Genomic DNA, 26,907 nt, shown 5'->3' on the forward strand with positions numbered 1-26,907 from the left:
AGCCTGAGGATATCAAGCTGTCCAACAGTAAAACTTGTTTACTGAAAACATTTAAAGCACTTTTTCAGCAGATGCACACACATGGCTATTTGCTGTATAAAATACAGATTTAAGAAATAAAATGTTGCACTACAAAAGTACAAAAAGTACTTCTATAAAAGGCATTAAGAGTTCTTGTGAAATGTTTAATATGCCCCAAAGAAACCATACAACCCAGGACATAAGTGGCAGCATAGAAGGGTGGCAAACTATCCATTCCTGAGACCGGAGTGTACAAAAATGGGACAGAAATAAGTTTATCATGTACTGTAAAATCAAGATAGTGAAGCTGCAATCCTAATCTCACTTATCCAGGATAAAACCCAACTGAATTCAATGGGGCATATTTTTTAGTATATATTTTTTAGGATCCCAGGCACAGATGGCTTTGCAATTGACCGTTAGCTACTTCATTAACTTTGTCTCTAAGTTGCCACAAGAGTCTTTGTCGGTTCTGCTGCAAAACAGGGCTACTGCACCTCTGGAAATTCATTAACTTTGAAAAGGAACACACAGGGAAAGTGTTTAATTTGTAAATAACTGTTGATGTCCGAGATACACTACGCATATTTCTACACTGGTAGATGACAAAACAGAATAAATACTTGTGCAAAATAAAACAACTGCAGCAAAATGGAAAATACCAGATGAATGAGAAAATTAATGTCAGAGTGGACTGAGGCATGCTCGTACATCCTTATCAACAAGTAGGATTATTCTGGAAATATCCAGCCATTTTTGAGCTGCTCTTGTTTGCAATTAATGTGTTCAATTACAGTAATTAATTTCATTTCCAGCCAGATCCCTTGTCATCTTTCCCCCTAGGAAATAAAGCAAGAGACCCACTGAATGGTTACATTATATTTTTGCTCTGGTTTCTGCAAGTTTTATTTGCTCAGCCAGGGGAGGTGTAGCTTGATGATAACCCTGCACTTTATTTTTTTCAAGTTTGTACACGGTTGAAGTCAAAGGTGTCCTTACACCTGTAAGTGACAGGCATACTGTGCTCATGGAAGACCTATTTTAACCTTGTCCTAGGGGTCCCAATTGGACGCGGGTGGCGCTGTGGTCTAAACCACAGAGCCTAGGGCTTGCCGATCAGAAGGTCAGCGGTTCAAATCCCCGCGACGGGGTGAGCTCCCATTGTTCAGTCCCTGCTCCTGCCCACCTAGCAGTTTGAAAGCACGTCAAAGTGCAAGTAGATAAATAGGTACTGCTCTGGCGGGAAGGTAAACGGCGTTTCCGTGTGCTGCTCTGGTTCGCCAGAAGCGGCTTAGTCTTGCGGCCCACATGACCCAGAAGCTGTCTGCGGACAAACCCCGGCTCCCTCGGCCTATAGAGTGAGATGAGTGCCACAACCCCAGAGTTGTCCGCAACTCGACCTAATGGTCAGGGGTACCTTACCTTTAGGGGTCCCAGTTTGGCCCACAAGACTGTTTTCTCTAAGCAACACCCACCTGCCTCACAAATGATATCAGGGGGGCAAAGGAACTATCAGAAGCATTCCAGTGGGCCCCTGGTTGTTTCTCTGCAAGCAGGGCCAAATACATGTCTTGCAAGATTTATTCCAATCAAATCTTTGGTTAAGTATGGGAGCCCTTCGGTTTTCATGCATTTCAAAACTGAATGATGCGGCTGGGGGCAGGGACAGAGAGAGAACCTCAGTACTCTAAGGTTCTACAGTCATACTTTCCAGTCATGCCCCCTTATTACAGTTCCTATTTCTTGTAGAGGGCAAAGGAGGCATCAAAATTTAGTTTTCCCCATCCTCCCAAGACTGCACAGTGCAGTATACCAGTTTGTTCCTTCGAGTACTCTTGTACACTTAAGGCACAACGTAGGAGAGGCAATCTGAATGCACGAACAAATCACACTCACTGGATCAACTCGGATTAGTCTGATGCATATGTAACTGGGCAAACAGCTGCAGTTTTTAACATCAGGATCAATAAATCTTGAAACGGAGTCCTCCCAACACTCAGAAAGGTAATAGATATTATCCAGAGCATGGAAAATCTCAGACTAAGAAAATCTACAGCACAGAAGATGAGATTTTTAAGACTCCAAAAGGTCTCTCTTCTTCCTGTTCCTCTTAAATTGCATGAAATGTGCAAACAGGAGGCAGTTTTCTTACCATATGCTGTAAAGCAAAATTATTCCAGACCTCACATGGTGGAGTGACTCTCTGTATTTCTGGTCGACACCATATATAACTCTTAAATGTGTTGGACTTCAACAATAAACAGCTCTTTCCCACTGTAATACTATCTTCTTCTTAATTTTTTTTTTTTAACGTTCGATAGGAATTTAAAGCAGACCTAGCAGAAGCATTAGCTTCTCTGTCTTTTCTCACCAGTAATCCAAGCACCAGCCTCCCAGTGCCTGAAAGTATAATGGCTAGTGTTTCTGGATATACCTATAGCACACACATATATTCCATTTATACCAGGTTAACAGTCTGCAAAGAATCTCGAGGCTGAATTCTAATTTTACGATACTGATGAGAATCCCCAGCATCTCCTCAAACACCTACAGCTTCCCGAAGAGAAAGCATAACTTTTGAATTACTTTTAAGTTGACACTGTGGATATACTGAGAACCTGAGTCTCTGTTCAGGAAAAAGAGAAGATGGGACTCTAGTTTTGAGTTTTTTAAAAATATATAGCTCTAATGAAAGCAAACAGGATTGCCAGTTGCTTACCAAACATTCAGCGTATGCTAGATTTGGCAGAGTATTTAGCAGAATATTTCTTATCTTACAAAAACTGTCAAGTGCTATTGGAAAGCCAAGGCAATTCTGAATGAATTATCTAGGCAACAAGTTGCAGCCTGCATTTTCTTTACTTTAAAAATGCCCCTGGATTATATTTGGGAGCTCCCAATTTAATAAGGAAACAATATTGTCTCTGGTAAAACGGAGAGTCCAAATCTTAAATTTCTCCTCTGATTAAATATTGAAAAATACAGTTTTCAGGAACTAAGTGTCAATTTAAATAGGCTCCATCTTTAAAGCAAATTTGCGGTTTTCATATCCTGCCATAAACCACTGAGTACAATGTTTCAGGATTCTTTAATATGTATCTGTTTACTGCAGCTTTGTGCTGCACTGAATGATGTCCCCAAATACAACAGCAGCTTTTGGGGGTGGGGTGGAACTATGGAGGGAATGACAGCTAGGAGACCGGTGTTCATGAGCATAACACCCTGTTGAAGCTGGCCATTAAAAAAAAAAAACCTTAAAATGGTCGTGTGTCCCCCGCCAAACCGCAGTCACTGAAAACCTGAAGACAGTAGTCTGCTATAAGAACTATGTGACACTGTTAATTATAACCACTGTGTGAATTTTACTCTAAGGAATAAAATGTGTTTCTTATCCAGAGTAGCCAGGAATACTTAGATTTTAGAACTACTTCGCACGGTGGCAACACATGCTGTGTGAGCTGGAAACACCCCGACTGTGTCTGACGTTTAAACCAAAGACAATTCTTGTAAAAGGAGAAATATTCCTTTTATTCAAATCATAAGGGGCATAGCTAAAAAGAGGAATGGTTTTGATCATTGAATGCACTGTCAAAGACAGTTGACCTTTTTCATTAAAATACGATATTTTCCTGCTTTAAGAATTGGATGTCTGCTCAAAGAGAAACCATGTGTAGGACTCTAAAGGAAGAGCAGCAGCTATTTGCCAATTGCTGCAATCCTAGGCAATCCATGGAAATAAGTTGATATAGCTTCCAAAGAAATGTGCTTAGGACCTGGGTGAAAAGTCCAGAACCAATGCAATGTATATTGGCAGAAGTCCAGGCTTACAAAAGAGAGACCCTCTTCAACAATTTGTTTATCTGACCTACACATGCACACACTGCCTTTGTCAATTTAGGGGAAACTGGTGGAAGAAAAGCCACCATCACTGGAGACTGAGACATGCCCACCAAGTGTCCCTGCTGACACCTGTCCCTGTCTCGCTCTATCTGGAGCTCTGGTGGAGAAGGTTCAGCCTCTCCCCAGCCAGCCTTGCGTGTGCCTGTGAGTTAGGTGTCCCATGTGGCATGAACCAAGCTGGTGAAAGGCTGCTTGGCCTCTCTTGGAGCAACAGCTCCCCACTCACCCCATGAGCAGCAAAGGCCCCCAATGCTTGGAGCCAGACACCTCATTTGCCACTTCTTGCTTCCTGGGCTGGGGTGGCCCCCAAAGGTGAGAGACCCCCCCCAGGTGTGGAAGTCAGGGAGAGGGGAGTGGCAGTGCAGACTCGAAGGCAAAAATTGTAGACCTGGCAACATCTTTAGGAAGACTTACAGTGAGAGGCAGCCAAAGTTTCTGCCCAAAACTGCCCTGTGAGAAGAGTCTTTTTCTTAACTTGATAGTGTTTATTTTGCTTTATTTGTTTTTTTTTTAAAGGAATTAAATGTTACTTGTAGGCTGCCTCAGAAAGACTTGTCTTCTGAAATATGGGATGTAAATAATTGTAATAAGGATAAACAAACATTTTTCAGTGCACAAAATCCCAGCAATTTTTTCCAATAAGCCACAATAAGCCTTTGACCAGGGATCAGCAAACCTTTTCAGCAGTGGGCTGGGTTCACTGTCCCTCAGACCTTGTGGGGGGCCAAACTATATTTTTTTTGGGGGGGGATGAATGAATTCCTATGCCCCACAAATAACCCAGAGATGCATTTTAAATAAAAGCACACATTCTACTCATGTAAAAACACGCTGATTCCCGGACCGTCCGCAGGCCGGATTTAGATGGTGATTGGGCCAGATCCAGTGTCCAGGCGTAAATTTGCCTACCCATGCCTTTGACTAAAGCTAAGTATATTCAATCTAAAGAGCTTTTTTCCTGCTCTCACCTTCTTTAGTTGGAAGTCAAGGGACTATATTACACACTTAGGTAACAATTAGTTTTTAGAATTGTTTGCATAACTTGCAGTTCTACTATTTTGAACACTGTGTTTTTATCCTACGCTTGTGGAAACTCAGATTTCATTCATAATGCAAAATAAAACCAGCTCAATTCTGCAAAAAGGTATATAGAAACAGGTAAGTCACTATGACTTCGATCCTATATCCATGTACCTTGAAGCAAACCCCAATGAACAACTATGAAATATATGATTGTATGGTAAAACTTATTTCCATATCCCTGTAAGCCAATCATTTCTAATACTTTGTGTTTCTGTGTATGTGCTGCTACCACCTCGGGTTGTTGTTGTTGCTGCTGCTGTTGTTTTACAATCAGTGCATAATTTTTTTGGAAAAATAAATAAATACCATCCTAAACATAAAAACAATTCAGCTGTGTATCTCTGCAAACTGTTATGACAGGTTATTGGGGAGTAAGTCTGAAATGCATACCTGTTTAGCCATGTTTTCTACAAATGTTGCTGATCTTTCCCTTAAAAATGTGACAAGATCTTTGTATATGTCACTCATTCTCTCGTAATTGATTTCATTCTTCTCTTTTTCCCTTCCCTGTAAAAAAAGGAGTAGTTTACTTACTTCCCAGTCTTGCATAATCTCACAACCAAAAGGTTTCAGTCATCAGAATCATAGACTTACAGTGAAATCCTATGTATATCTGAGACGTAAGCTCTGTTGAGTTCAACAGGACTCCCTAATATAGGTGCTCAGGATTCTAGTCCTTGTCTTGAAATAATTCACTGTGGTTCAGTCCACTCTGCCTTGAAATTGCTCATGAGGCTGAAGGTGAGTGCAAGTTGCTCAACACTACACTCAGTGCAACATTAGTCCACTCTTTTCTCTCCTTTTGTCACAGCTTCTCTCAGCAGTATCATTTATTTAATTTATTTATTTATACAACGATTTCTGAGAGTTTACATGTATCTTCTTGATAAATCATTATTGTAATCAGAGAGCAATTTGTTTTCTAATTTATAAACTAAGGTATAAAAAGCGTAACATTAAGAACAACAAAAATGTAAAGCATGCAGGAGGTGAAATAAGCATTAAAACATCTGTGTGCTGAGTTAATTTGGTATTTGAAAGCCTCCCTAATTTTAAAAAAGGTGGGAATTACTCATGTTGGATAGCATGACGTGGACCTTTAAACACAGGGGAGCATTAGTTTGACATACACATGCTCAACTGTTTGGAAATATAAGGCTAAATAGATGAGTCACTGAGCACTTTCTTTGGTACAGTCCCTTTTCAACCTGTGTAAAGGGTTAAGCAGAAGTAAAGGTAAAGGTAAAGGGACCCCTGACCATTAGGTCCAGTCGTGACCGACTCTGGGGTTGTGGTGCTCATCTCGCTTTATTGGCCGAGGGAGCCGGCGTACAGCTTCCGGGTCATGTGGCCAGCAGGACTAAGCCGCTTCTGGCAAACCAGAGCAGCGCACGGAAAAGCCATTTACCTTCCCCCCAGAGCGGTACCTATTTATCTGCTTGTACTTTGACGTGCTTTCAAACTGCTAGGTTGGCAGGAGCAGGGACCGAGCAACAGGAGCTCACCACGTTGCGGGGATTCGAACCGCCGACCTTGTGATCGGCAAGTCCTAGGCTCTGTGGTTTAACCCACAGCGCCACCCGCTAAGCAGAAGTACTAGCATCTAAATTAGGGTTTCTCAATCTTTTTAAAATCTATGTCCCCCACTTTAGCTAACATAAAAATCCCAAGCCTCACGCCTTCAAACATGGCTCCCCTAATTATTTTATTGAAATTTTGTGACTTTTTTTTTTTACTTATATTCATATACATATTCTTTGGAAACATTCCACCTCTCCCAAGTTTGTCATATGCCCCCTGGTTGAGAAACACTGATCTAGGTTAATTGACCTGTTCCCATGTTTGGTTCAGAACTGGCTGCTCATAGACAAATGCAACTTATCTGAAGTTTTGGCATGTTCTTAACTATAAATGTCATCAAGGTTTACTCTTGAATATAAGTATTACTTACTCCATTTAAAAATACTCCTGCCGTGCTGCAAGTGACGTACATAAGATCTGTGTCAACTGGTTTAATGGCCAAATAGCAAATTTCACCATGGACTTGTCTCCAAGGTGGGGCACGGCATCCATTTGAAAATTCATAGTCTGTAATCAAACAACAGCAATGTTTGGCCCATAGCTGTGATGTATATGACTAGCATAGAGGCATGAAATCATTTTATTAAAATAGTAAATATTGTTAGTATTAATACAAATGAAGAGTGAAATCCTGAGATATTTCATCAGTCACTTTGGAGCTCTTAAAGAAGGACATGAGGGCAAAGGCAGAGTGAAATTCCTGCTGAATGGATGCTGATAAGCCATCCGACAATGTAGGTGCTAATATACTAGCCTATATTTTCAATGACTGTGCAATTACAAAACATGATATGGATAAAAAGTAGAGTTTGGACCTGATGTATATTCCAGTGATTCAAGGACTGCATCTTCTTTTGCTCCCGAGAAACGTTTAAGGAGTTCTATTTCATTTTTCACAACAGCTGGAGTTAACCTCACTTCTCTGTAATTAGAATAAATGAGTTATATTCTAATTGTCAAGCAGATATTTATAGTTTTAATGGGGAAGAAAGGAATGCTGGGTCTTTCTTAAACCAAGGCTTCCAAATGGACACTTGATATACCAAAAAAGGCCATTCAGATGATGCAACCAGGTCACTAGCGACAGTGTGGTTGTTCTTAAATTTAATCACATTTTTCTCGGAAAGGGCAAATCTGGATTGAATGAAAAGTTTGAAATTGTATAGTGGCCTTGGGCACTATATACTGCTCTCTCAGTTCTGTGGATCTCTACTGCTGGCATTCAGAGTCATATTGTTCCTCAAACTGTAGGTAATATACAACCAGCATTAGTAGCCATTGATAGCCTAATCATACATGAATTTGTCAGATCCCTTTCTAAAGCTGTCCAAGGCCACTACTATATCATGTGGGAGTGGATTCAGTTGTTTAGAAATAATTCGTTTTGTCTGTCCTGAACTTATCTTAAGATCATATTGCACATATTTGTACTGCAAGATTATAGAAAACATTAAAGATATTTTCATACCTTTTATTTTTGCAAACCTGAAAAAATGCCTTTCAAATCACTTGGGTTTCAAATGAATAAAGTTAAGTATAAAACCTTCTTTGCTAAAACTAGTGTGTTTTTTTCTGAGGGTACGCAAGGGAACGCAGTACTGGCACCTCCCCCCTCCCCCCCATGTTAAAAGTGTGACACTTACTGTAACATCTTACATAAAGTAAGCCTGCATGAGATGTTTAGGTTTTGGCATGATAAAGTGGAATATATATATATATATATAGTAACAAATACTATCTGAAATACACTCACTGTGAAATCTGTTTTAAAGAGCTATTAAGTAGTTGCATATCCAGTTGCTGGAGAAGTAAGGAAATCTTCATTTTCATTTCATTATCAGAAGCCTCTTCTTTTTTCATTTTGTCTAGTAAACGAAGCATGGACATATCCTCTCCTTCAATTGTCCCATAACCGGGGCCAAGAATTTTCACAATGGGATCTCTATTGGCTGTAAAGAATTCATAGTAGTGTAAGAAACTCAGATAAACATCACACCAGGTAGTTAACAGGCAAAGTTCACATGAAATAACTTTGCATGAATACCACAGGGTAATGTTTTAAATAGGCCTAAAGGTTACTCAATTTTAAAATAGTTTTTGACTTTACACAAAGATAACTATGGGATTCCCCTCACAGTTAGTCCTTGTCATACTTTATATTCTTTTTAAGCCAGGAAAAAGGCAAAACATGGATGGGGTCAAAAAAGCTGCATCCCTGTATGGTTGAGAAGCTTCCAGTTGTGTGGGCAAATAAGTCTTGAATACCTTCAAGGCATGCACGAGTTTCTTTTAGGCATTTTTCTCCAGCGACATGTAGCAAACGAGACAGTTGTGCAAAACTGCGAACGCTGATAGTTGATCCTTTGAGCAGGAGCAGTGGCTGCCCATCTTTGTCTAATTCTTGAGACTTAGCTGTTTTTTCACTGGTAGAATAAAACAACAACTTAATATGCAAGAATTCACAACAACTGGATTTTTTTTTTAACAGACCACACCTATGAAAACAATTTTATAATAAAGCAAACATAGCATTGGAAAAAATTGCGAGAGAGACCTAAAGTTGTGATATGAACAACGGGGAAAAGGGACATTGAAAAGATTTAAACTTATGCCCACCCCAGTTCACCTTCATACAAGCCATGTAGGTTGAAGGTGGGCTTCCTATGTGATAGTACATGCTCTTCTCCTTCCAGTCTATGAGAATATTTCCAGAGACAATGTCAGCTTTAATCATATGTTTGTAAATCACTGAGATGTTACAGGTATTCACTTAGCAGTTGTAATACAGCAATTGCTAGTAAAATACTCACCATTATGATTGTGGGGAAGGGGAAACATAAGAGAGGACTCATGTATTGACACTTGGAAGCACAATGTATCTGTGTCTGGCATATTATCTGAAGAGGGTTATATGGAGGCCTCCCAGGGACATGCTCTGTCCTCATCTCAGGAGTCTCAAATGCACAACAACACTTCACTTTTCCCATGGGAGTGAGACCAGGTTTCAAACACCACTTGGCCACTGGGTGACCTGGGGCCAGTCACTGCCTCTTGGCCTAACTAACCTATCTCACAAGGCTTTCTACCCTTCAACAGTCATTCTTCTTCAGGACCTCTTTAATATGCATGCCTGGTCAGAGCTTCAGTAAACACAGATACCTATGGGTACAACAGAGCCAAAGATAAGATTTATGTTCCATTGCATCAATGACAAAGTGCTTAACTTGGGTTGGAATATCCCCTTTGCAATTACTACAAGAATTGGTGAGCTTTCGTCACCATGAATCTATGCACAGGCTTGTGAAATCTACTGAATTCCGGATGGTGTGAAAATGTAAGTGCAAAGCAATAGAAGGAGGCCCCAAAGGGGTGGAATGGGAAGCTACAAATCACAACATAATGTTTTCCATTCTGCCTGCTTCCTACAGCATCTATACATAGAAAGCAAGAAATATTGATATGTGATAAAGGAGTGATAAAGAACAATAACCTTAATGGGCAGGCTTCACTTTTTATAATTATATTATTTCAGAAATGGTCAACGACCTTGGTCTTACCTGACTTCATAGCCTGACTCAAACATTGAAGGCTCTAGTTTTGTCTGCCATTCAAGTGGTTCCTTAAAAACAAAGGCAGCTTCTTGAGGATGTTTGTTGCTAAAGCTTTCTGTAAACTTAATGATTTCATTCAAAAGTGATTCATTCAGTGGTGTGATTTCCAGTGTTCCTTTTCCAGAACCAGCGGCAGTCCACTGAGCTGCTCTTGTCAATGCTACTCCCATGGTGTAGGCTCATCCCAGTGTCCTTTCCCTTCACGAAAGGAATATAGAAAACAAAAACTTAGCAATATATTTTGTATGTAGAACTACACCAGGGTCCAATGAAGACAGATTTTGCTGTTGCAGCAAAAATGCAAGGTAAGGTGGCAAGTCTAAAGGCAGGAGGGACAAAGCCATGCAGATCTCCTGTCATGCAATCCTCTCAAAACTGCTTACTACTAGATTTTATAAATGCAGTAATCCCTAGTCTTGCAGAATCCCAGCACAATCTGTAAACGGTATTGATAGCTGTACAAGAGAATTTTAGCCCGTACAGCTTTTCTCAGCTGCACTTGTACACATTTTACCTGGCTCAATTTCCTCTTCTCCGCAGTTTTTAAACACACAGGTCTGCTCTCTTTTGCACCTAATGCACAGGATGCCATTACCACACAAAAGCAGTGAGGTTGGTTTCTGATAGGCTTGCCATATGTCAGGAAAATTCCTGACAAGTCCCAGCTTTCAGGTGTAAAAATGGCGTCAGGAAGGAACATTACCAAATCTGCAAAATGTCAGAGAAAATCCCGGATGTATGGCAATGCAATGGAAAAAGCAGTGGAAACAGCTCCAAAACCTCCCCAATTTTGGGGGGAGCAACTTTGCAGGCGTCAGGAATTTTACTTTTTAAAATATGGCAACCCAAGTTACTGAACTTCAGGTTGAGCTGGGTACTGAACCCGGGTCTTCCCATTCTAAAGCTTTTTTAAAAAGGTAAGAAAACCCAGCACTTGTTATAGCAAAGTACAATCAAGCATTAAATTCAGCCATGGACTTGGGAACTAATAATGAAAGTGGGCAAAATGTAAGTCACCACCACACAAAAAAACCATTTGTAGGGGGTTCCTTCTCCAAATTATCCAAAAACTTAATCTTCAAGTGGTGAGTCAGGACCTCCTGCTTGGTCACAAGGCTGGCTCATAACAAGCACACCACCCCTCCAGAATAAATAGCAAATCTAGTGTGATTAAGAAGTGGATCCCCAAACACATGTTGCATTGGGGCAAAAGCTCTCTCCTGGGTCTGAAAAGGCTGAAGACGACCACTGCTCTAAATACCAGCCAATCTCTTTAGGACAGTCAAGGATCAGCATTCAGAAAAGCAGCTTTGTAAAGATATATATAAAACCATAATGAGCAAGACAAGAGAGTGGACTAGTAACAACAAAATCACTAGCAGTAACCTAGAGTTTCGTTCTCTACACCTGTTGCTTCATAGCACGATGCAGTTGCTGGCAATTTCATGGCTACGGTTTTCTGGTTTAGCTAAAAGGACAGGGGATGATGATGGGTGCAAGAGCCCAGTTGCCAGACGGGCGCCCCCTAAGCATCCCCCCCACCCACCCAAACACCCACCCGTCACTGGCTGAGGAAAAAGGGGTGCTGAGCAGGCCCCCGCTTGGATACCTTCAGGAAGATGAGGGACAGCTGTAGAAATGCACACACACAAGTATCTATGGCCACACAGTCCCGGTCCTCCTTATCCCGGGCTGAGCTGGATCCGCGGAGGCCCTTCGGGGACAGCAGTCGGGCGACCTGGACCAGAAACAAGGCGGGGGCACCAAGCCCGAGGCTCCCTCGCCGCCCCTCGTTCCCCGACCGGATTCTTCCTCCGCGACCCTCGCAGGTGCCGCCGCCGCCACCGGAGAACAAGCGCAGCGTGGTTGCCATGGAGACCGGAGGGACCAGAGCACTGCGGTTGCTAGGAGACTCCCGTAAACAGAGGCAGGCGCCTCCTTCACCGCCATTCCTCGGCGGGGGGGGCGGGTTCCTCCTAAAAGCACCGCCCTCCCGAAGGGAAGGGACGCATCTGCGGCAACGTGGGGGTCCCTTTCCTCGACTGGCTGCCCGAGACGTCAATCGTCTCGCCGACCACCCTCTCCGCCAACCACGTGCCGCGAGCGCGCACACACACACACACTGTACTGCAGGGAATCTCGAGGCCGTGTTTTATTTTTGTTTTGAGAGGGTGGCCGCCTTTTTTCTTGTTGCTGTTGTTAAATGACTGGGGATCATTCAGAAGCCCTTGCCGCAGGTCCTCCGAGATCTGCCAGGGCATGCTTGATCTTTCTTTTGCCTAAATAACTGTAAGGATGAACACCTTAGCCAACACCTAAAATGCTTGCTTAAAAAGTCAATCATCACTGGTGGTTCGTTTTTGAATACATAATTTTATTCTCTTCAGCACCCCCTGCCAAAAAAGGTGAACATAATTACAAACCGAAATGGAACTATAAAAGTTACAGCAACAGCAACCATAAAATTAACTCACAAGTCCCAGTGTTTCAAAGATAGAAGGACAACAGCAGGGATATATTTCACCATGCATTGTCACAATAAGAATATTTCCCCTTTATAACATTTAAATGCTTTTTTAGTATTCAGATTCAGGCTATCCATATTTGGGTGGGGAAAACATCAATGCATGTATTGTTCTTTTCAAGTATACAAAAGCGACAGTGAAATTGGGATTAGACAAAATGGATTTTGGGGATCCTCTCCAATACTGTTATAGAGCTGTGACGTTCAGTTTTGCAGAACGAGGGATGTTTAAACAAGTCAAGCTAAGTGAAGAAGCTTAGCCTGACATACTCTGTTTTGTTGGGGAAATGGGCCTTTGCATAAGTAAAGAGTTGGATCTTGTGCAAATGATTTGTTGCCTCAGAAGCAAATGGACAGAGACCTTTCTGGATGGGGTTTCTTTATCCTTCCCTTGTCTGGATGTGATGTGATCAATGTGTCAGCCAGGCTGTCTTGAAACTGGGCACAGAGACCTGACTTGCTCTGCATAAAAATCCAATGCTAGGGCATGGGAGGGGTGGTTCTCCTAGAAAGCTAATGTGCTCAGCCTGTATATGTGTGTAAATAAACATTATGTCATAAAAATACTACCAGTCTCATTTATCTTCATTCCAAGAGAACCAACCGCAAGGTATGTGCTGGGATCGCTGAAACTTCACACTGCTCAGGAGTGTGTAACAAGGGGGAAACGACACAACAGAACAAACACATGATAGTGTAAGAGAAGCAATCTATTTACATATTGTGAGACTGATTACCTGTGTGAGCACAAAAAACAAAAAGTAGCCATTAATAAAACACAAAAACTTAATAAAAAAGACTAATTTGTATTGTGCATTATCTCTCTTTCATTTGGAGATTTAATACAGTATAGAGAAGGAATGGAAACCAAATGGTAATAATAGAAAATTGCTTCTCTTCACTTTGAGTTGCTTAGACTTGGCAGGAAAGCTGCTGCAGAATCATACCCATCCATCTCTGAGCTGTTTGCATAATTTTGCCCATGTAATGTTTGCTGCGAGATGCAAATGGAAGATACAGGCATTGTAGGAGACCAAGGGATTGTTTTGACCAATTTAGTGTAATAAGACCAGCGCAGGACCTTTTCACTACATTTATATGAAATTAAATTTATATTACCTTATGCCACTGGATACTCCCGCCAGGCATGAAACGATTTCTTATCTGCTTATACCTTTTACTACATTCTTTGTAACGTCATGGAGGCTATGTTCTAATGGCTAAGCAATTTGTCAATATATGCAAGCCTCAGGGTTTCCAATTTTCAAGAAATGCACTTTCCATCTGAAGAGATTGTACTGTCTGCATAAGATCCATTACCTAATGAATGACTGAAATATCCCAATAGTTGTATACCAGGTGTATAAATGTAGATGCCTGAGTAATTTTCCAGTTTGGACTATATGTAACTTTGGTGCTATTAACAAAATTAAAAGTTCTTTAAAAGTATAACATTCAGTATCTTTCGAACCCTATTCAAAAAGATGTGGGGCCTAGGGGAATATCATGGCCTTTGATATTTTTAATCCACTCCTATATTTTTTTTTGCCAAAATCCTTGAATTTATTTAAAAGACCACCATATATGCTTAAAGGAGCCTCCCTTCCCACATTATTTCCAACAGACCCTATTACTCTTTTTACATATGTATTGAATGTGCACAGATGTTACATACCACCTGCTCAAAATCTTATAAATTAACTTCCCTCAGAGAAGCACTTAAATGGGTTTGTTTTTGTACCATATATCTGCCCAATCCTCCTCAGTTATTTCCATCTCCAAACCCTTCTCCAAGCTTAACATATGTTGTTTTCTTTTCTTTTTTAAAGTGCTTTGCAAAAAAACACTTGTTCAATTCTGAAACCAAACCCTTCAAATCTACTTAGCAGCCCCCAACAAGTGCTCAGACCTAGTCAAATATCTACTTGACTTCATTTTTACAAAGTGCTTCTTCACTGGCAGGCAGTGGGAAAATGAAGCTTGATATGTTTTACCATACATGATTATTTCTCATATATTCTAAATCGATTGATAATATATCAAAATGTATCTAACCCACATCTGTTCCAAAACTTGTAAAAATTCTTTCTTGAGAAATTCTGGACACCTACATAGATTTGCCCCCTAGGCATATTTTGTTTATATCCACAAGCTGATGATATAAGCTTGTATCTTTTCTCTGTATGAGCAAACATAGCGAGAGTTGTTCTTTATTTCCCTCAAAATCCCTTCAGTGCTTGTCAGTATGAGTGTTCACACAGAGAAAATTTGCCTTGATATAGTCGCATGAATAATTGGCTTGCCAGTTCCCCTGTTTCCATTGGGTATGGTAACCCTATCCCCTGATTTATGTCTGTTGTCCAGATTTTAAAATAGCCAGAGATAAGTATACAATAATCACAGCAGCACATTCATTTTGTTCTGTAGCCAAGTTGTCAGTTCTTTTCTGTTCACTGCCTCAGCTGGTCACCTTTCATTATCCATGGAGAAATGTGCTATGAAAGACCATTGGCAATATAGGGTGTGTCATTTCAGAAGGTGAAATTTAATTTTTGCAAATTTCTTCAGGGAGGAGTCTTAAAAATGTGTTTCAGGTGTAAGGAATTCAAAATTGCCATTATTTTTGTGATTGGACAGCATTTAGCTTGGTAAAACTACGTTTGGTTAAAAAGCACATTAACTACTCTCGGAAAACCAAAGAATTTTAATTTAGCTTCTGAACATGTCAGGTAATACTAAATAACACTAAACAACAACACCACCACCAACAACAAAATTTCAAGTACTTGGGAATCATTTTTGATGGTTTCCAAGCAATTTTACACACATTTTACTTACCAAGCAAAACAAAATTATATTAATTTAACCCAAATATCTTTTGAATTCCTAAGTCATGTTACAACTTTTTAGCATCCTTCATTTTTTAAAGTTGAAACATTCTATATTATTATTGTTTATTATTCTTATTCTTATTCTTATTATTTAGTATTATCTGACATTTTCAGAAGGTAAAATATGAATTCTTTGGTTTTCCGAGAGTAGTTTATTTGCTTTTTAACCAAATACACCTTAATACGACAATAAATCAGTCAGCCTCTAAAGTGCCACAGTGCTTTTTCTAATGAAATCTGTTATACTACTCACTATGCTCTGAAGATGACACGGTTATTGGCATTTAATTTACCAGTATATAGGGCATGGCTGAATTCACAGGAATGCTAGACTTAACATTATTAAAAAGTGAAGAGAAGGCAGCTCTTTTCCCTACTAGGTTAAAAAATATCAATTAGCATCATGGGGCTTAAGTAAACAACTTCTTGCTGGCTCATAATCTGTTTATGAGTCAAGTTGTGCTTGGAGGCTCTTAACTTAGAACCAGAGGCAAGTTTGTATATTTTTCTTTGAGGCATCCAGGCAGTGGAACACCACAAGTTATAACCTGTTTTTAAAACAGCTCGCATGGAGCCATAAACCTCAGATGTTGTAGGTCAACTGGTGTGGTCCACTGACTTCAGTCTGCGCAGATCTTCACAGCCCTACAGTCACTGCACAAGTTATGGTCTTTCAGGCAAAATTCCCCACACCTGGCAAATGCAAATGAAAACTTTTTAAAAGGTTTCCTAAACCAAAAAGGAAACATTCTTAGAACACATTAACAATTCAAATGCTGCATGAATGTAATAATATGACATACTTTATCCAAGCTTATGCTTGGTTGAGGTCAATTATTTTCAGAGACAGCCACAATGTTTTTAAGATATTCCACCAGAGAAATGGGTTTTGTGGATTTTGGGGACATGCGGAAGCATTGATTGTGTGAACTGGCACCTGACATGATCACACAAAGTGTTAAGTTGTGGGTGAACATATCACACGACACAGCGATTCTTCAAACAGCTCTTGTTTATTCACAGGCCAGAACAGAACTGAAGGGTTCAGTCAGCCTGCTTATATAGAGCTCCAGAACAACGTAACTGTAACAATTTTCTAAAACTATCCAATCACTGAACATCACTTTCGACCCCTTATTTGCATAACTATCTACAGTATCCCCCCGCTGGCCCAGGGTAAGAACTTCAGTACATAACACCAATAGCAGCAGCCACATGACCCCACCACCTGAGCCCATCATACCTCTGCCTTTTCCCAGAGGAATAAAGACCATTGGCTGCAGGAGCTGACCATTCAAGGTGCCCATTTTTTGTACCCACTGCCATTTATAGAGAAACAAGAACACCCATATTTTCCTCTACGGAAACATGGCCTCTTGACTAGGAAATAGTTGGGTAATATTTCTAAGAAATATTAACATCTCAACATTCATCATTACACAAATGCAGGAAATAAGTGATTAAGCATTGCCTCTCAAAGCAACTTAAAACTCCAGCGTATTGCGTGGAAATAAAACCCTCATGGGATATTTCAGGCTTCCAAATGCTCATTCCTTACAGCATCATTCACCTCCGGCCCTAATTTTGGCCTTTGAGTTGGCAAGGAGCATATTCTCCAGGAAGAGATTCTCCTTTTTTATCCCTAAAATCCTCATGGGTTTCCCCCCATATAACAGTGTGGACCTTGTGTCTCATCTCCCCCTATCTTTTGCTCCAGCTGTGGTCAATTAGAAAAGCTGATTACTGACCTCATGGAGGGCCCCACACTCTCACCGATTCTCAAGAGCTCGTCTTGAAGCCAAACTGTTACACCGAGTTAATCAGCGGCAAATTACTGTCTGTCAGAGAACCAGCAATATGTCTTTTTGCTAGACATTCTTCCCCCGCCCCCAGTCTGTATACTGCATGTATTGAAAGCACTATAATGCCAAGAAATATTCTATATTGTTGACCTTCAAGAAGCCAGCAGTGAAAATAGTTATCTGTTTTTGAAATCAAAGCCAACTTTGTATAATTGGCTAGGTCGAGGCTATGGTTTTACGGAAACCATATCAAATTAAAGAACACAGACAGAAGATAGTGGCTTGCCAATTTGCCCCAATCAGATAAATATGACAAAAAAATGGAGTAGATGCAAACTACATTGTTTGAAACTTTGAGATTGTTGAACACTCAACTCATCCCTTTTGCCTCGCTTAACTGCTTACATGCTGTGGAATGGTTTGTGACCATTCCGGTTGCTGCATTAAAAAAATAATCGCCCGTGTTGAAGACCTTGAGCCAGATGGGGCTGTTGGTGGTGAGAATTAACATAGGAAAGAGCCTTGCTGGATCAAATCTCCATCCAGCCCAGCATTTTTGTTCTCTGAACCACCTGCCCCTAGAAAGCCAACAAGCTGGGCAGGAAGACAGTAGTCCTCACCCACTAACAGGGATCCATTGGCATGCTGCATTTGAATCTGGATATTCCCTATACACATCCTGACTGCTAGTCATTCTGTCCTCAAGGAATTTATCCAGTCCCATTTTAAAGCAATTTTCAAGTACCGTATTTTTCCATGTATAAGACAAGGCTTTTTTTCTTAGAATTTCATGTTAAAATATGTGGGTCGTCTTATACATGGATAGTGCATAGTGGGGACGTGTTATTGGTTGCTGCCGGGAGCCGGAGATTGTCAGTGGCTATTGGGCGTGTTATTGGTGGTTGCGGAAAGGGCTGGGCTTGATTGGCTGTCGCTGCAGCAATTAGGCAGGCAATCGGCGGCTTCTGCCAGTAGGGGGACAGTCGATAGATGGCTTTTGCAACGCTAGTGGCAGCGTAGGTCAGGCATTTTATTAATTTGGAGTCCCCCCAAAAGGGGGCGTCTTGTACATGGGGGCGTGTTATACATGGAAAAATACGGTAATTTCATCACCACAAAAGGATGGCAGCAAATTGGTAGGTACTTCTTACTTACTTATTGCAATTACACTACAGCCCACCTAAAAAAAACAACCGCCAATTAAAAAACAACAACCCTGATATATCCCACCTTTCAGGGTACCAGTTCTTTCAAGGCAGCTTACAAGTTACAAAAAAACCCACAGCATTTTAAAATCCATGGGCCAACAATACAAATATATAACACAGGATCTTTCCCCCAGGACAGTAGACAGGGCAGTGTTAGATTGGCTAAGGTGATTAGATGCATGACTGTACAGTGTATGACTGGGTTGTGTGACTTGGAAGAGATTAGTACATGAATGGGGAGAGGGAGGGACACATAAATAGGGTGGCTGAATGGAAAAGCTGGTTGAGTTTGAACATACCAGTGAATGGGGAGTAGATGTTAAAACACTATTTCAAATCAAACGTTCAGCCAGTGTCAACAACTTACCACTATGAAATAGAGAGAGCCTCAAATCTGGAACATTATGCCTATAAATTCCTTGTTCACTGCAATAAAACAGGTAATATCTATCCTTGATGTAACTGTCATATAAATACGGTCTGTTGATTTTAAGCACCTGAGATGTTTCTACCGACATTATTAGAATCAGAGTCTTTTTAAAACACACACAGACACATTCTTTTCACAATGGCAACACTACTCATTCATTTTTTCTCAGTCACCTTTATCAGTCAGTGATGAAGCATAGCCACTGGTGCATGTGTGTGTTGGTGTGTGTGTGTATAAATAGATTGTTTCTTTAATAAAGTGAGCTACACCAATAAATCATCATGGAAGCCAGATTGGATTGAACAGGTATTTTTGAGCTCATTTTTCATCATTAACATGGCATATAGGTAGCAGTGTTATGCACAAATCAGAGCAACTGTGCACATAGATTTTAGGGAGAGACTAGGTGATGTAGTTAATTACACAACTTCCACCACTTCCCTTGCCAATATGCAAATAACTGTAGCGCTTTAAAAACACTGCTTGAGAGAAGAATGGGGAAGGAAGCAAGACTGGGAGAAGGGGCTGCTGAGGAGGCTCTAAACATCCCAGCTATAACATAAGAACAGAACTAGAGTAATGCTGGATCAGACCAAAGGTCCAGGTATTTTGTTTTCCAAAGTGGGTAGCTGTATGGTTCTGGAAACCCCCCAAGCAGGGCATAAGGTTGGATGCTCTCCTATGATGTGGCTTTCTAGCAAGCTTTGCATTGCCTCTGAACATGAAGGCTCCATTTTGTTTTCATTACTAAATAACAAATAGACTTGTTATCCATGGACTTGCTTAAATCTCCTTTAAAGGAGTCAGCACCATATCCTGTGGCAGTGAATTATATACATAAGTTGGATTGTCTCTTGTCTGTCCTTAATCTACAGCAATCAGCTTCATTTGGTGAACCCCAGATTTTAATATTGCAGGAAATAATTTTTAAAAAAATTCTCTCTCTCCCCACTTTCTCTACACCATACATACTTTCATAAACCTTATTCATGTTTTCCCCCTTAGTCATCCTTTTCTTAAAAGCCACAAACACTTTAGCCATTAGGTCTTGTGTTCCAAGTACCACCAGGATCTTACACCACAATATCAAGTATTATGAAAAACAAAGTATTCTTGGCCAGTTGTGCCAAATTTAGCAGGTAAACATTAAAACGCTACAAAAAAAGAAGAATCCAAGATCCTGCTTCAATAGTATAAGAGAGGGAAAGTATAAAAGCATTTCTCATGTATTCAAATATAGTATTTCCAGAACTTGAAAACAAGTTTCAACATCTGGATGCACCTCAGAGACTATTGCAAGTTCACACCACAATAAATTGGTCAATCAACTGTCTTTTTCATTAAATGCGAGGTAGACAGAGACTGGCATGGAAAGCTTTCTTGTATACTAATAGCAAACTAATAGGTATGGGTCCTTGTGTAGCCAAAGCAGCAACATCCACACATAAGAAGAAGCAGGTTATCGGCAGGCTTAGGGGAAGCTCAAGGTTTGCAGAACTACAAAAAAATATTTAGGGGAAATATGCCCACGGAAAACTCAGCATGCTAAGTGGTCACAGAATGCTGAGTGCTGGGTGGGGATGGGGAAATATGGGGGGCTGAAATGGCTGTCAGGAATGCTGAACGGGATCACTCGCCCCACACTGCAAGACTTTGTTGTAGGTCCCACTTGAATTCTATTTACACACACGCTTAATTGGCAATTTGTGCATGCATTCATAATGTCTACTTTGCGAAAGCAAATGTCTCTGAAAACTCATGCCACAATAGACTAGCAAGTCTCTGAAGTGCTGCAACACTCTGAAGTTTTGGGTGTTACTACAATGGCCACTCATCTAGGCAACAGAAATAATCAATGGGATACCACCTTAGTAGCCACAGTCATTTTTTAAAATATAATTTTATTTATAATTTTCATTTACAACAATTATTCAACAAACATTCTAACATTTCAAATTTTGACTCCCTTCCCACTCTTTCTGCGGTTCTTTACATTTACGGTACTTTCATCATTTCCTGCATACTCCAAATTATCTTAACTTATCCTTTTCTTCATCTATTCTCATGTACATCTCATATACATTTCTTTTAAAACTGCAGGTTTTTACAATAATCCTGCCAATGTCTTGATCTGTTTAAAATTTGTTTGTAAATACTCAAGAAAACATTTCCATTCCTTTCTAAAAAGTTTGTTGTCTTGATTTCTGATTCTTTTGGTAAGTTTCACCACAGTCATTAGACAAACTCTGATTTGCCTTTTTTTCTGTATGAAGATACCAAGGTAATGCTGTCATTTTGCAAAGCTGATGAAGAAAGGTGGAACAGCTATTTAAAAATATAATCAGGCATGGGACATTCCTCATAACAAGAAAAAAGTGTCAACTGAGCACATGTCATGAGATTGACTATGAGACTGGGAAAGCATGTATTTACAAGCTTCAGCTGATATTTTCCAGATAGAGACAGTATTTTCTGTTCCTTGAAAATTGACTTATTTCCAGTTTTTGACTTTGTAAGTTATTTATTAGGAACAGTCAAGATTACTTCCAAAACCAGCATCTTTCAGAACTATCCAAGCAGTCTTTAGCAACTGCATCCTTGACCATTATGGCATTTGGAATAAATAAGTAAATCCCTGTTTACTTTTTGATTAGGTGAACACATGCTACAGGTCAGATGACCTGGACTGGAACAAGGTTTAAGGGCTGTACAGCAGACAGCTGAAGGTATCAGTTGTGAATTCAAGGGAGGGGGGAATGAAGTCTTTTCCGATGGGATTCAACATGATGGGGAGAAAGTATGTGATTTTCAGAAGAGGCTGTCTGGCCAAGAGATGATGCTTTCAGCAATCTTCAAGAAGAATAAAGGCTGCCTAAAGTGAGACAAGATATTTGGGATAATAAATTGAGGATTAATAATATTCAGGCAGTTGCTTTTCTTCACAATGACAGGGAATGAGATTTTGCAGGACACTTCTTGAAATGGCTTCCAGATGGGAATGCAGGGCACACTATCCAAGACTTAATGTGATTTAGGGAGAGCTTAACCAATAAAAAAAGGAGGGATGATGCACGTTTCAAAATCAGAATAATATTGTGCTCTTGTTTTCTACCTTCCTCCTTCTGTGGCTTTATTTGCTTTGGCATTATGCAATCTACTGCTTTGGTACATATTTCAAAAAAGGAGAGTGGCTAGAGAGATTAGGTGGAAAAAAATGACCAAAATGGGATTAGTTTTCATTCTTAATGGAGTGATTAACAGAAACATATCCTTTTATGGTCTTATTGGAACCTATGTGATCATCTCAATATAAACAATCTGTGAATCTCCCCTTTCAGTATTCTGGTTTGTGGCTGTTCTTAAGAGTTACATTGCTTCTCTTGGAGTGGAATGAAACAAGGGATTGAACAAGGAGAAAATCAGGAGCTCCCAGAGACCTTTGGTTAAGCATATGAGCTAAAACCAACATAATTGACATGCAAAACCTGTTTTTCATATGATCTCTTGGGGTATCTTGTTAACATGCAATGTCAATTATATATTCAAAATATAGTCAAATTGCAGGCTCTGGTCCAGCGTCTTCCCATCCCCGCAACACGGCAGAGGTAGAGATAGATACATCAAACAGATTTATTTTGGACTGGGGCTCAGCCTGAAAGAAGAGAAAATGATAGCATGGAAGTGCCTCTCAACAATTGCAGAGCATGTCTCCCTTACCACTGGGAAGCTGCAGTTATGCTCTGAGTTTCTGAGGAGGCCCTGGGACAGCAGCTTGCTCTGCAAAATGTTGCCGCTTCCGATTGCGCCAAAGTCTTGACTCTCAACAGATATCTATCACCCTGTATCAGCACAGCCATGCTGACTGGGCTGCATGCTCATTAAATGTTCAAAACACATTCAAAGCATACTATTCCCCTCAAAAAATTCTGGGCACTGTAGTTTGCTAAGGCTGGCTGGGAATTGTAGCTCTGTGAGGAGTAAACTAGGTAGAGGTAAAGGGACCCCTGACCATTAGATCCAGTCGTGACCGACTCTGGGGTTGCGGCGCTCATCTCGCTTTACTGGCCGAGGGAGCTGGCGTACAGCATGACTAAGCTGCTTCTGGCAAACCAGGGCAGCGCACGGAAATGCAGTTTACCTTCCCGCCAGAGCGGTACCTATTTATCTACTTGCACTTTGACGTGCTTTTGAACTGCTAGGTTGGCAGGAGCAGGGACTGAGCAACGGGAGTTCACCCCATCGCGGGGATTCGAACCGCCGACCTTCTGATTGGCAAGTCCTAGGCTCAGTGGTTTAACCCACAGCGCCACCCATAATTCTTTTGAGGGAAAGAATGTGCTTCAAACATGCTTTGAAATGTGTACTGTGTACAAAACCTCAGGCTGATGGGAGTTGTAGTTGTAGTTTAAACCATCCGGAAGGCACCAGGTTAGGGAAGGCTGCCCTGTTAAACAGAAATAAATATGCAGAAATATTCTCAGGCACAATAAAAATGTGTAGCTGCAATGTTGCCTTCCCAGTTTTCCTTCAAGGAGCTCGAGGCAAATGTACAATTGCAAAGCAGACTGTAACATTTTGCAACTGCAAGATTTTGGTGGTGACAAAAATCAGTCTTTATTTCCACTAAGAAAGCAGGTTCTAAAATAAACTGGACTGGATGCAGCTTTGTTAAATAAGAGCTGCTAAGGGGTGGGGGATCCTTTGCAGTTGTATCTGGTTTCCGTCACCATACTGATCATATTATGTCAGCAGTCAAGTGAAATATAAAGAAATATTATGTTAAAGCCAAGGAACACTTCCCCCAATACTAACCCTCTCACTTGGATGACATATGGATGCTGTTGAAGAAGGAAGTTAAAATGGGGTTACAGGTTTCATTCTACATCCATCTCAATTAGGTGGCCAAATTGCAGAACAAAAGATGCCCTTTTATCAACGCGGTTTATATTGTTTAACCAGAGCAGAAGTATGTGTTACAATACGTGTCTTCCTGCATAGTGTACATTCTGATACTCTTCATTCAGCCAATTTTCTGGTATTTTTCTCAAAGTCTCTGCCATGGATATTCCAATCGTCCATATGGGTACATTTACTCTTCGTTTTTTTTCCATTTCCTTTTCTGGTAATAACTATTCTAAATCAAGCTTTTTCGTTGAAAAAACTGGAGCCATTCTAGCCATGCTGAAGGAACCAAGGCCTTCCAGGTTTGGTAATTACATATTTTATTGTTGGAAGAAACAAATCGAATGGTTTCCTTTTTCTTCAATTAGGACTTTATGTAGCACTAGAGATTTACTCCCAGACTCTTTCATTGGACGCCCAGTAATGTATTGAAGAATTGGAGATGCATTTATTTTAAAGTTCTTTATTTCTGAATGCTGCTTTTCCAAAAAGTCACGTGATCAGTTCCAGAAAGTTATTTACTCCGATTTGTTTGAAATGGTGGCATTAGAAGCTTAATAGTAAAACTGGATTACATATGTTTTTGCCAGATAGTAACAGTATTCTTTTTATATGCGTAACATCAGGTTTGATTCCCATTGTTGGTACTTTATAGAAAGCAACTGAAAAAGTACAAGGACCTTATGCAATGTGTAGTAAAAGAAATATATAGTTGCTCCAGGCTAATTTCCCATTATGGTGCGCATTGTGATGGCGTTTACTGAATGTTACCACATCAAGCAGTTACTGGAGTTGAATGAGCCATCACAGATCCAATAGCAAAGATCTTCCATCTCCCTGACATGGCTCAGACGAGAGGAAACAGTACACAGAGGCTGATAGACTGATCTTCCTGGCATACTGGGACCAATGGGAAACAAAATCTCTTTTTTTAAGGCCAAATGAAAGGAAACAGACTTTTTCTCACCTTCTTTCCTGTCTGTACAAGCCCAGCAGGCTTGGCAATTGGTGCCCCACCAGCTCCCACCGCTGGCATTGGCTACTAAAAAGAATTAGGAGTGTGCTTTGTCTGGGTTTGTACCATGGATGAAAGTTCAGCTTCCAAATGCACTATTTGGATTATTTTATTTTATTTATTGCATAGTTAACCAAGTACATTGCAGGCAGCTCCCCATTTATGTGAGTTCAAGGCATGCGCATGTGCGCATTGCCACGAACCCAAAAAGGGACGAAAAGAATGCAAAATTGGCAAAAAAATGTGCAAAAACAGTGTCTAGTAATCCCACAAGCTTTGGCAGTGCATTCCCAGGAGCCTTTGCAGTACATTTTAAAGAATGAAATACAGTGTATGATAGCAAGCCATGGTTTCCCCTCAGTATCTTCAGTCTAAGTGGTTATGGGCTTAATTCCACCCCTTGTGTGCTCAACAGAACACTCTCTCTCTCTCTCTCTCTCTCTCTCTCTCTCTCTCTCTCACACACACACACACACACACTCTCTCTCTCTCTCTCTCTCTCACATTGGATATACACAAACATTCTTGCTGTTACTTCTTATTTCCCTGCATCCCCAGCTGATTTTACAAGTATTTGAAGGAACTGTTCATCCTGTTCATACATGATCATAAATGTATTCTTGTTTTGAGGACAGTAACACAATTTAAGACTGTGACACTATTGCCTATTGCATCAGATAAAGACAGAGAGATCTATTTGTGAAGGTGGTACAGGAGGAAGTTAACTGCTTAGTTAAGTAAGTGTAGATTTTTATCCCAGTCTGTATCTGCACTGTACTTGTTGTTGCTTTTTTATTTGGTTTTTATTGTTTATTTGTGCTTTATGGGAAGCTATTTCTGAATCAAATAAATAATGGCTTGGCAATACCTTCAACATGCAATAAAGGCAAAATGAATGCTAAACAAATGTAATAAAATTGTTAATATTTTCCATCTTCAAATCAAATGAAGGTTGGGGATTTTGCTAATTTCAAAACCTTGGCATCGCCCAGAGAGCTTGCAGTATTACAGCTGTGCATGGCAAACTGTTCCACATATTTACCATTTTTATGATTAGCTGTTTTTTGGCTTCTTCTTTCTGTGTGTGCCTCTGAATACACTTTCAGTCACAACCTGCCCTTTGTCATCTGATTGTAGCACTAATAACAACATATGGCAGAACAGTCAGACACATCTTCAGGAACTGGGAAGTCTAGGACTTTAGGCAGCCATCGCGTAATCCCACCCTTACCCACTCCTCACCTGGGATTTTCCATTCTCTCAGTCTCACTTCTCTTGCTCCTACTACATAAAGCCATCTTTTCCACAGCACCGGGTCTCTCCTCCCCCTGCCGCTCTTACTGAGATGGTTCTGAAAATGAGGTGCTGGCTTAGGCCTGCAGCAGAATGAGGGAGTCTGAGTGGACTGTGACACTACTGGCAGCATTTTGTGGTGGGCAGGGCGGGAGAGGGGAGGCATTTTTAATATTTCTCCACAAAATGTTCCTGCAAGTGGAACAGCTCACCCTTCAGGGAGAAAGATTATAGCTCAGCCTGCCGCCTGGGAAATATTTGAAATTAAATAACAGGTGGTATTAAAAATATTATACACAGTGTTATATAATACTGCATATATGTGTATATACTGTATATATATGTTTTTGGATGTCTCTGTTGCCGAACGTTTCGGTTTTCCAACGCCGAAAACCCAGAAGTAAATGTTTCCGTTTTTGAAAGCGCCTCAGAAGCCGTTCGACTTCCAAGGCACATTTCTCTATTTTCTAATTGAATTTGCCAACTGCCCATTGTGCCTCAGTTTTCGAATGTTTCGGAAGTCGAACGGTCTTCCAGAACGGATTACGTTCGAAAACCAATGTACCACTCTATATCTTTCCCAACTTATGGCTGAAGTGGGGCAAGTCCATTCTACACATTCTATACCACTTTACTGTGTTGTATG

General features: G+C 40.5%; 1 protein-coding gene across 1 annotated transcript in view; it reads right to left on the minus strand.

The window, feature by feature from the left end:
- Positions 1-12,321, minus strand: part of ODAD2 (outer dynein arm docking complex subunit 2) — a 158,348-nt gene extending 146,027 nt beyond the window's left edge. The window contains exons 1-7 of the mRNA XM_083580125.1: positions 11,806-12,321; positions 10,143-10,394; positions 8,851-9,008; positions 8,339-8,534; positions 7,401-7,507; positions 6,956-7,092; positions 5,395-5,511 (exon numbers count right to left, since the gene is read on the minus strand). Coding sequence (XP_083436251.1) covers positions 5,395-5,511; positions 6,956-7,092; positions 7,401-7,507; positions 8,339-8,534; positions 8,851-9,008; positions 10,143-10,366 — 939 coding nt within the window. The 5' untranslated portion in view covers positions 10,367-10,394; positions 11,806-12,321. The remainder of the gene's footprint in view (positions 1-5,394; positions 5,512-6,955; positions 7,093-7,400; positions 7,508-8,338; positions 8,535-8,850; positions 9,009-10,142; positions 10,395-11,805) is intronic.
- Positions 12,322-26,907: the final 14,586 nt, after the last annotated feature.

Source organism: Podarcis filfolensis, assembly GCF_964270895.1.
Source record: "Podarcis filfolensis genome assembly, chromosome: 12".
NCBI lineage: Eukaryota > Metazoa > Chordata > Lepidosauria > Squamata > Lacertidae > Podarcis > Podarcis filfolensis.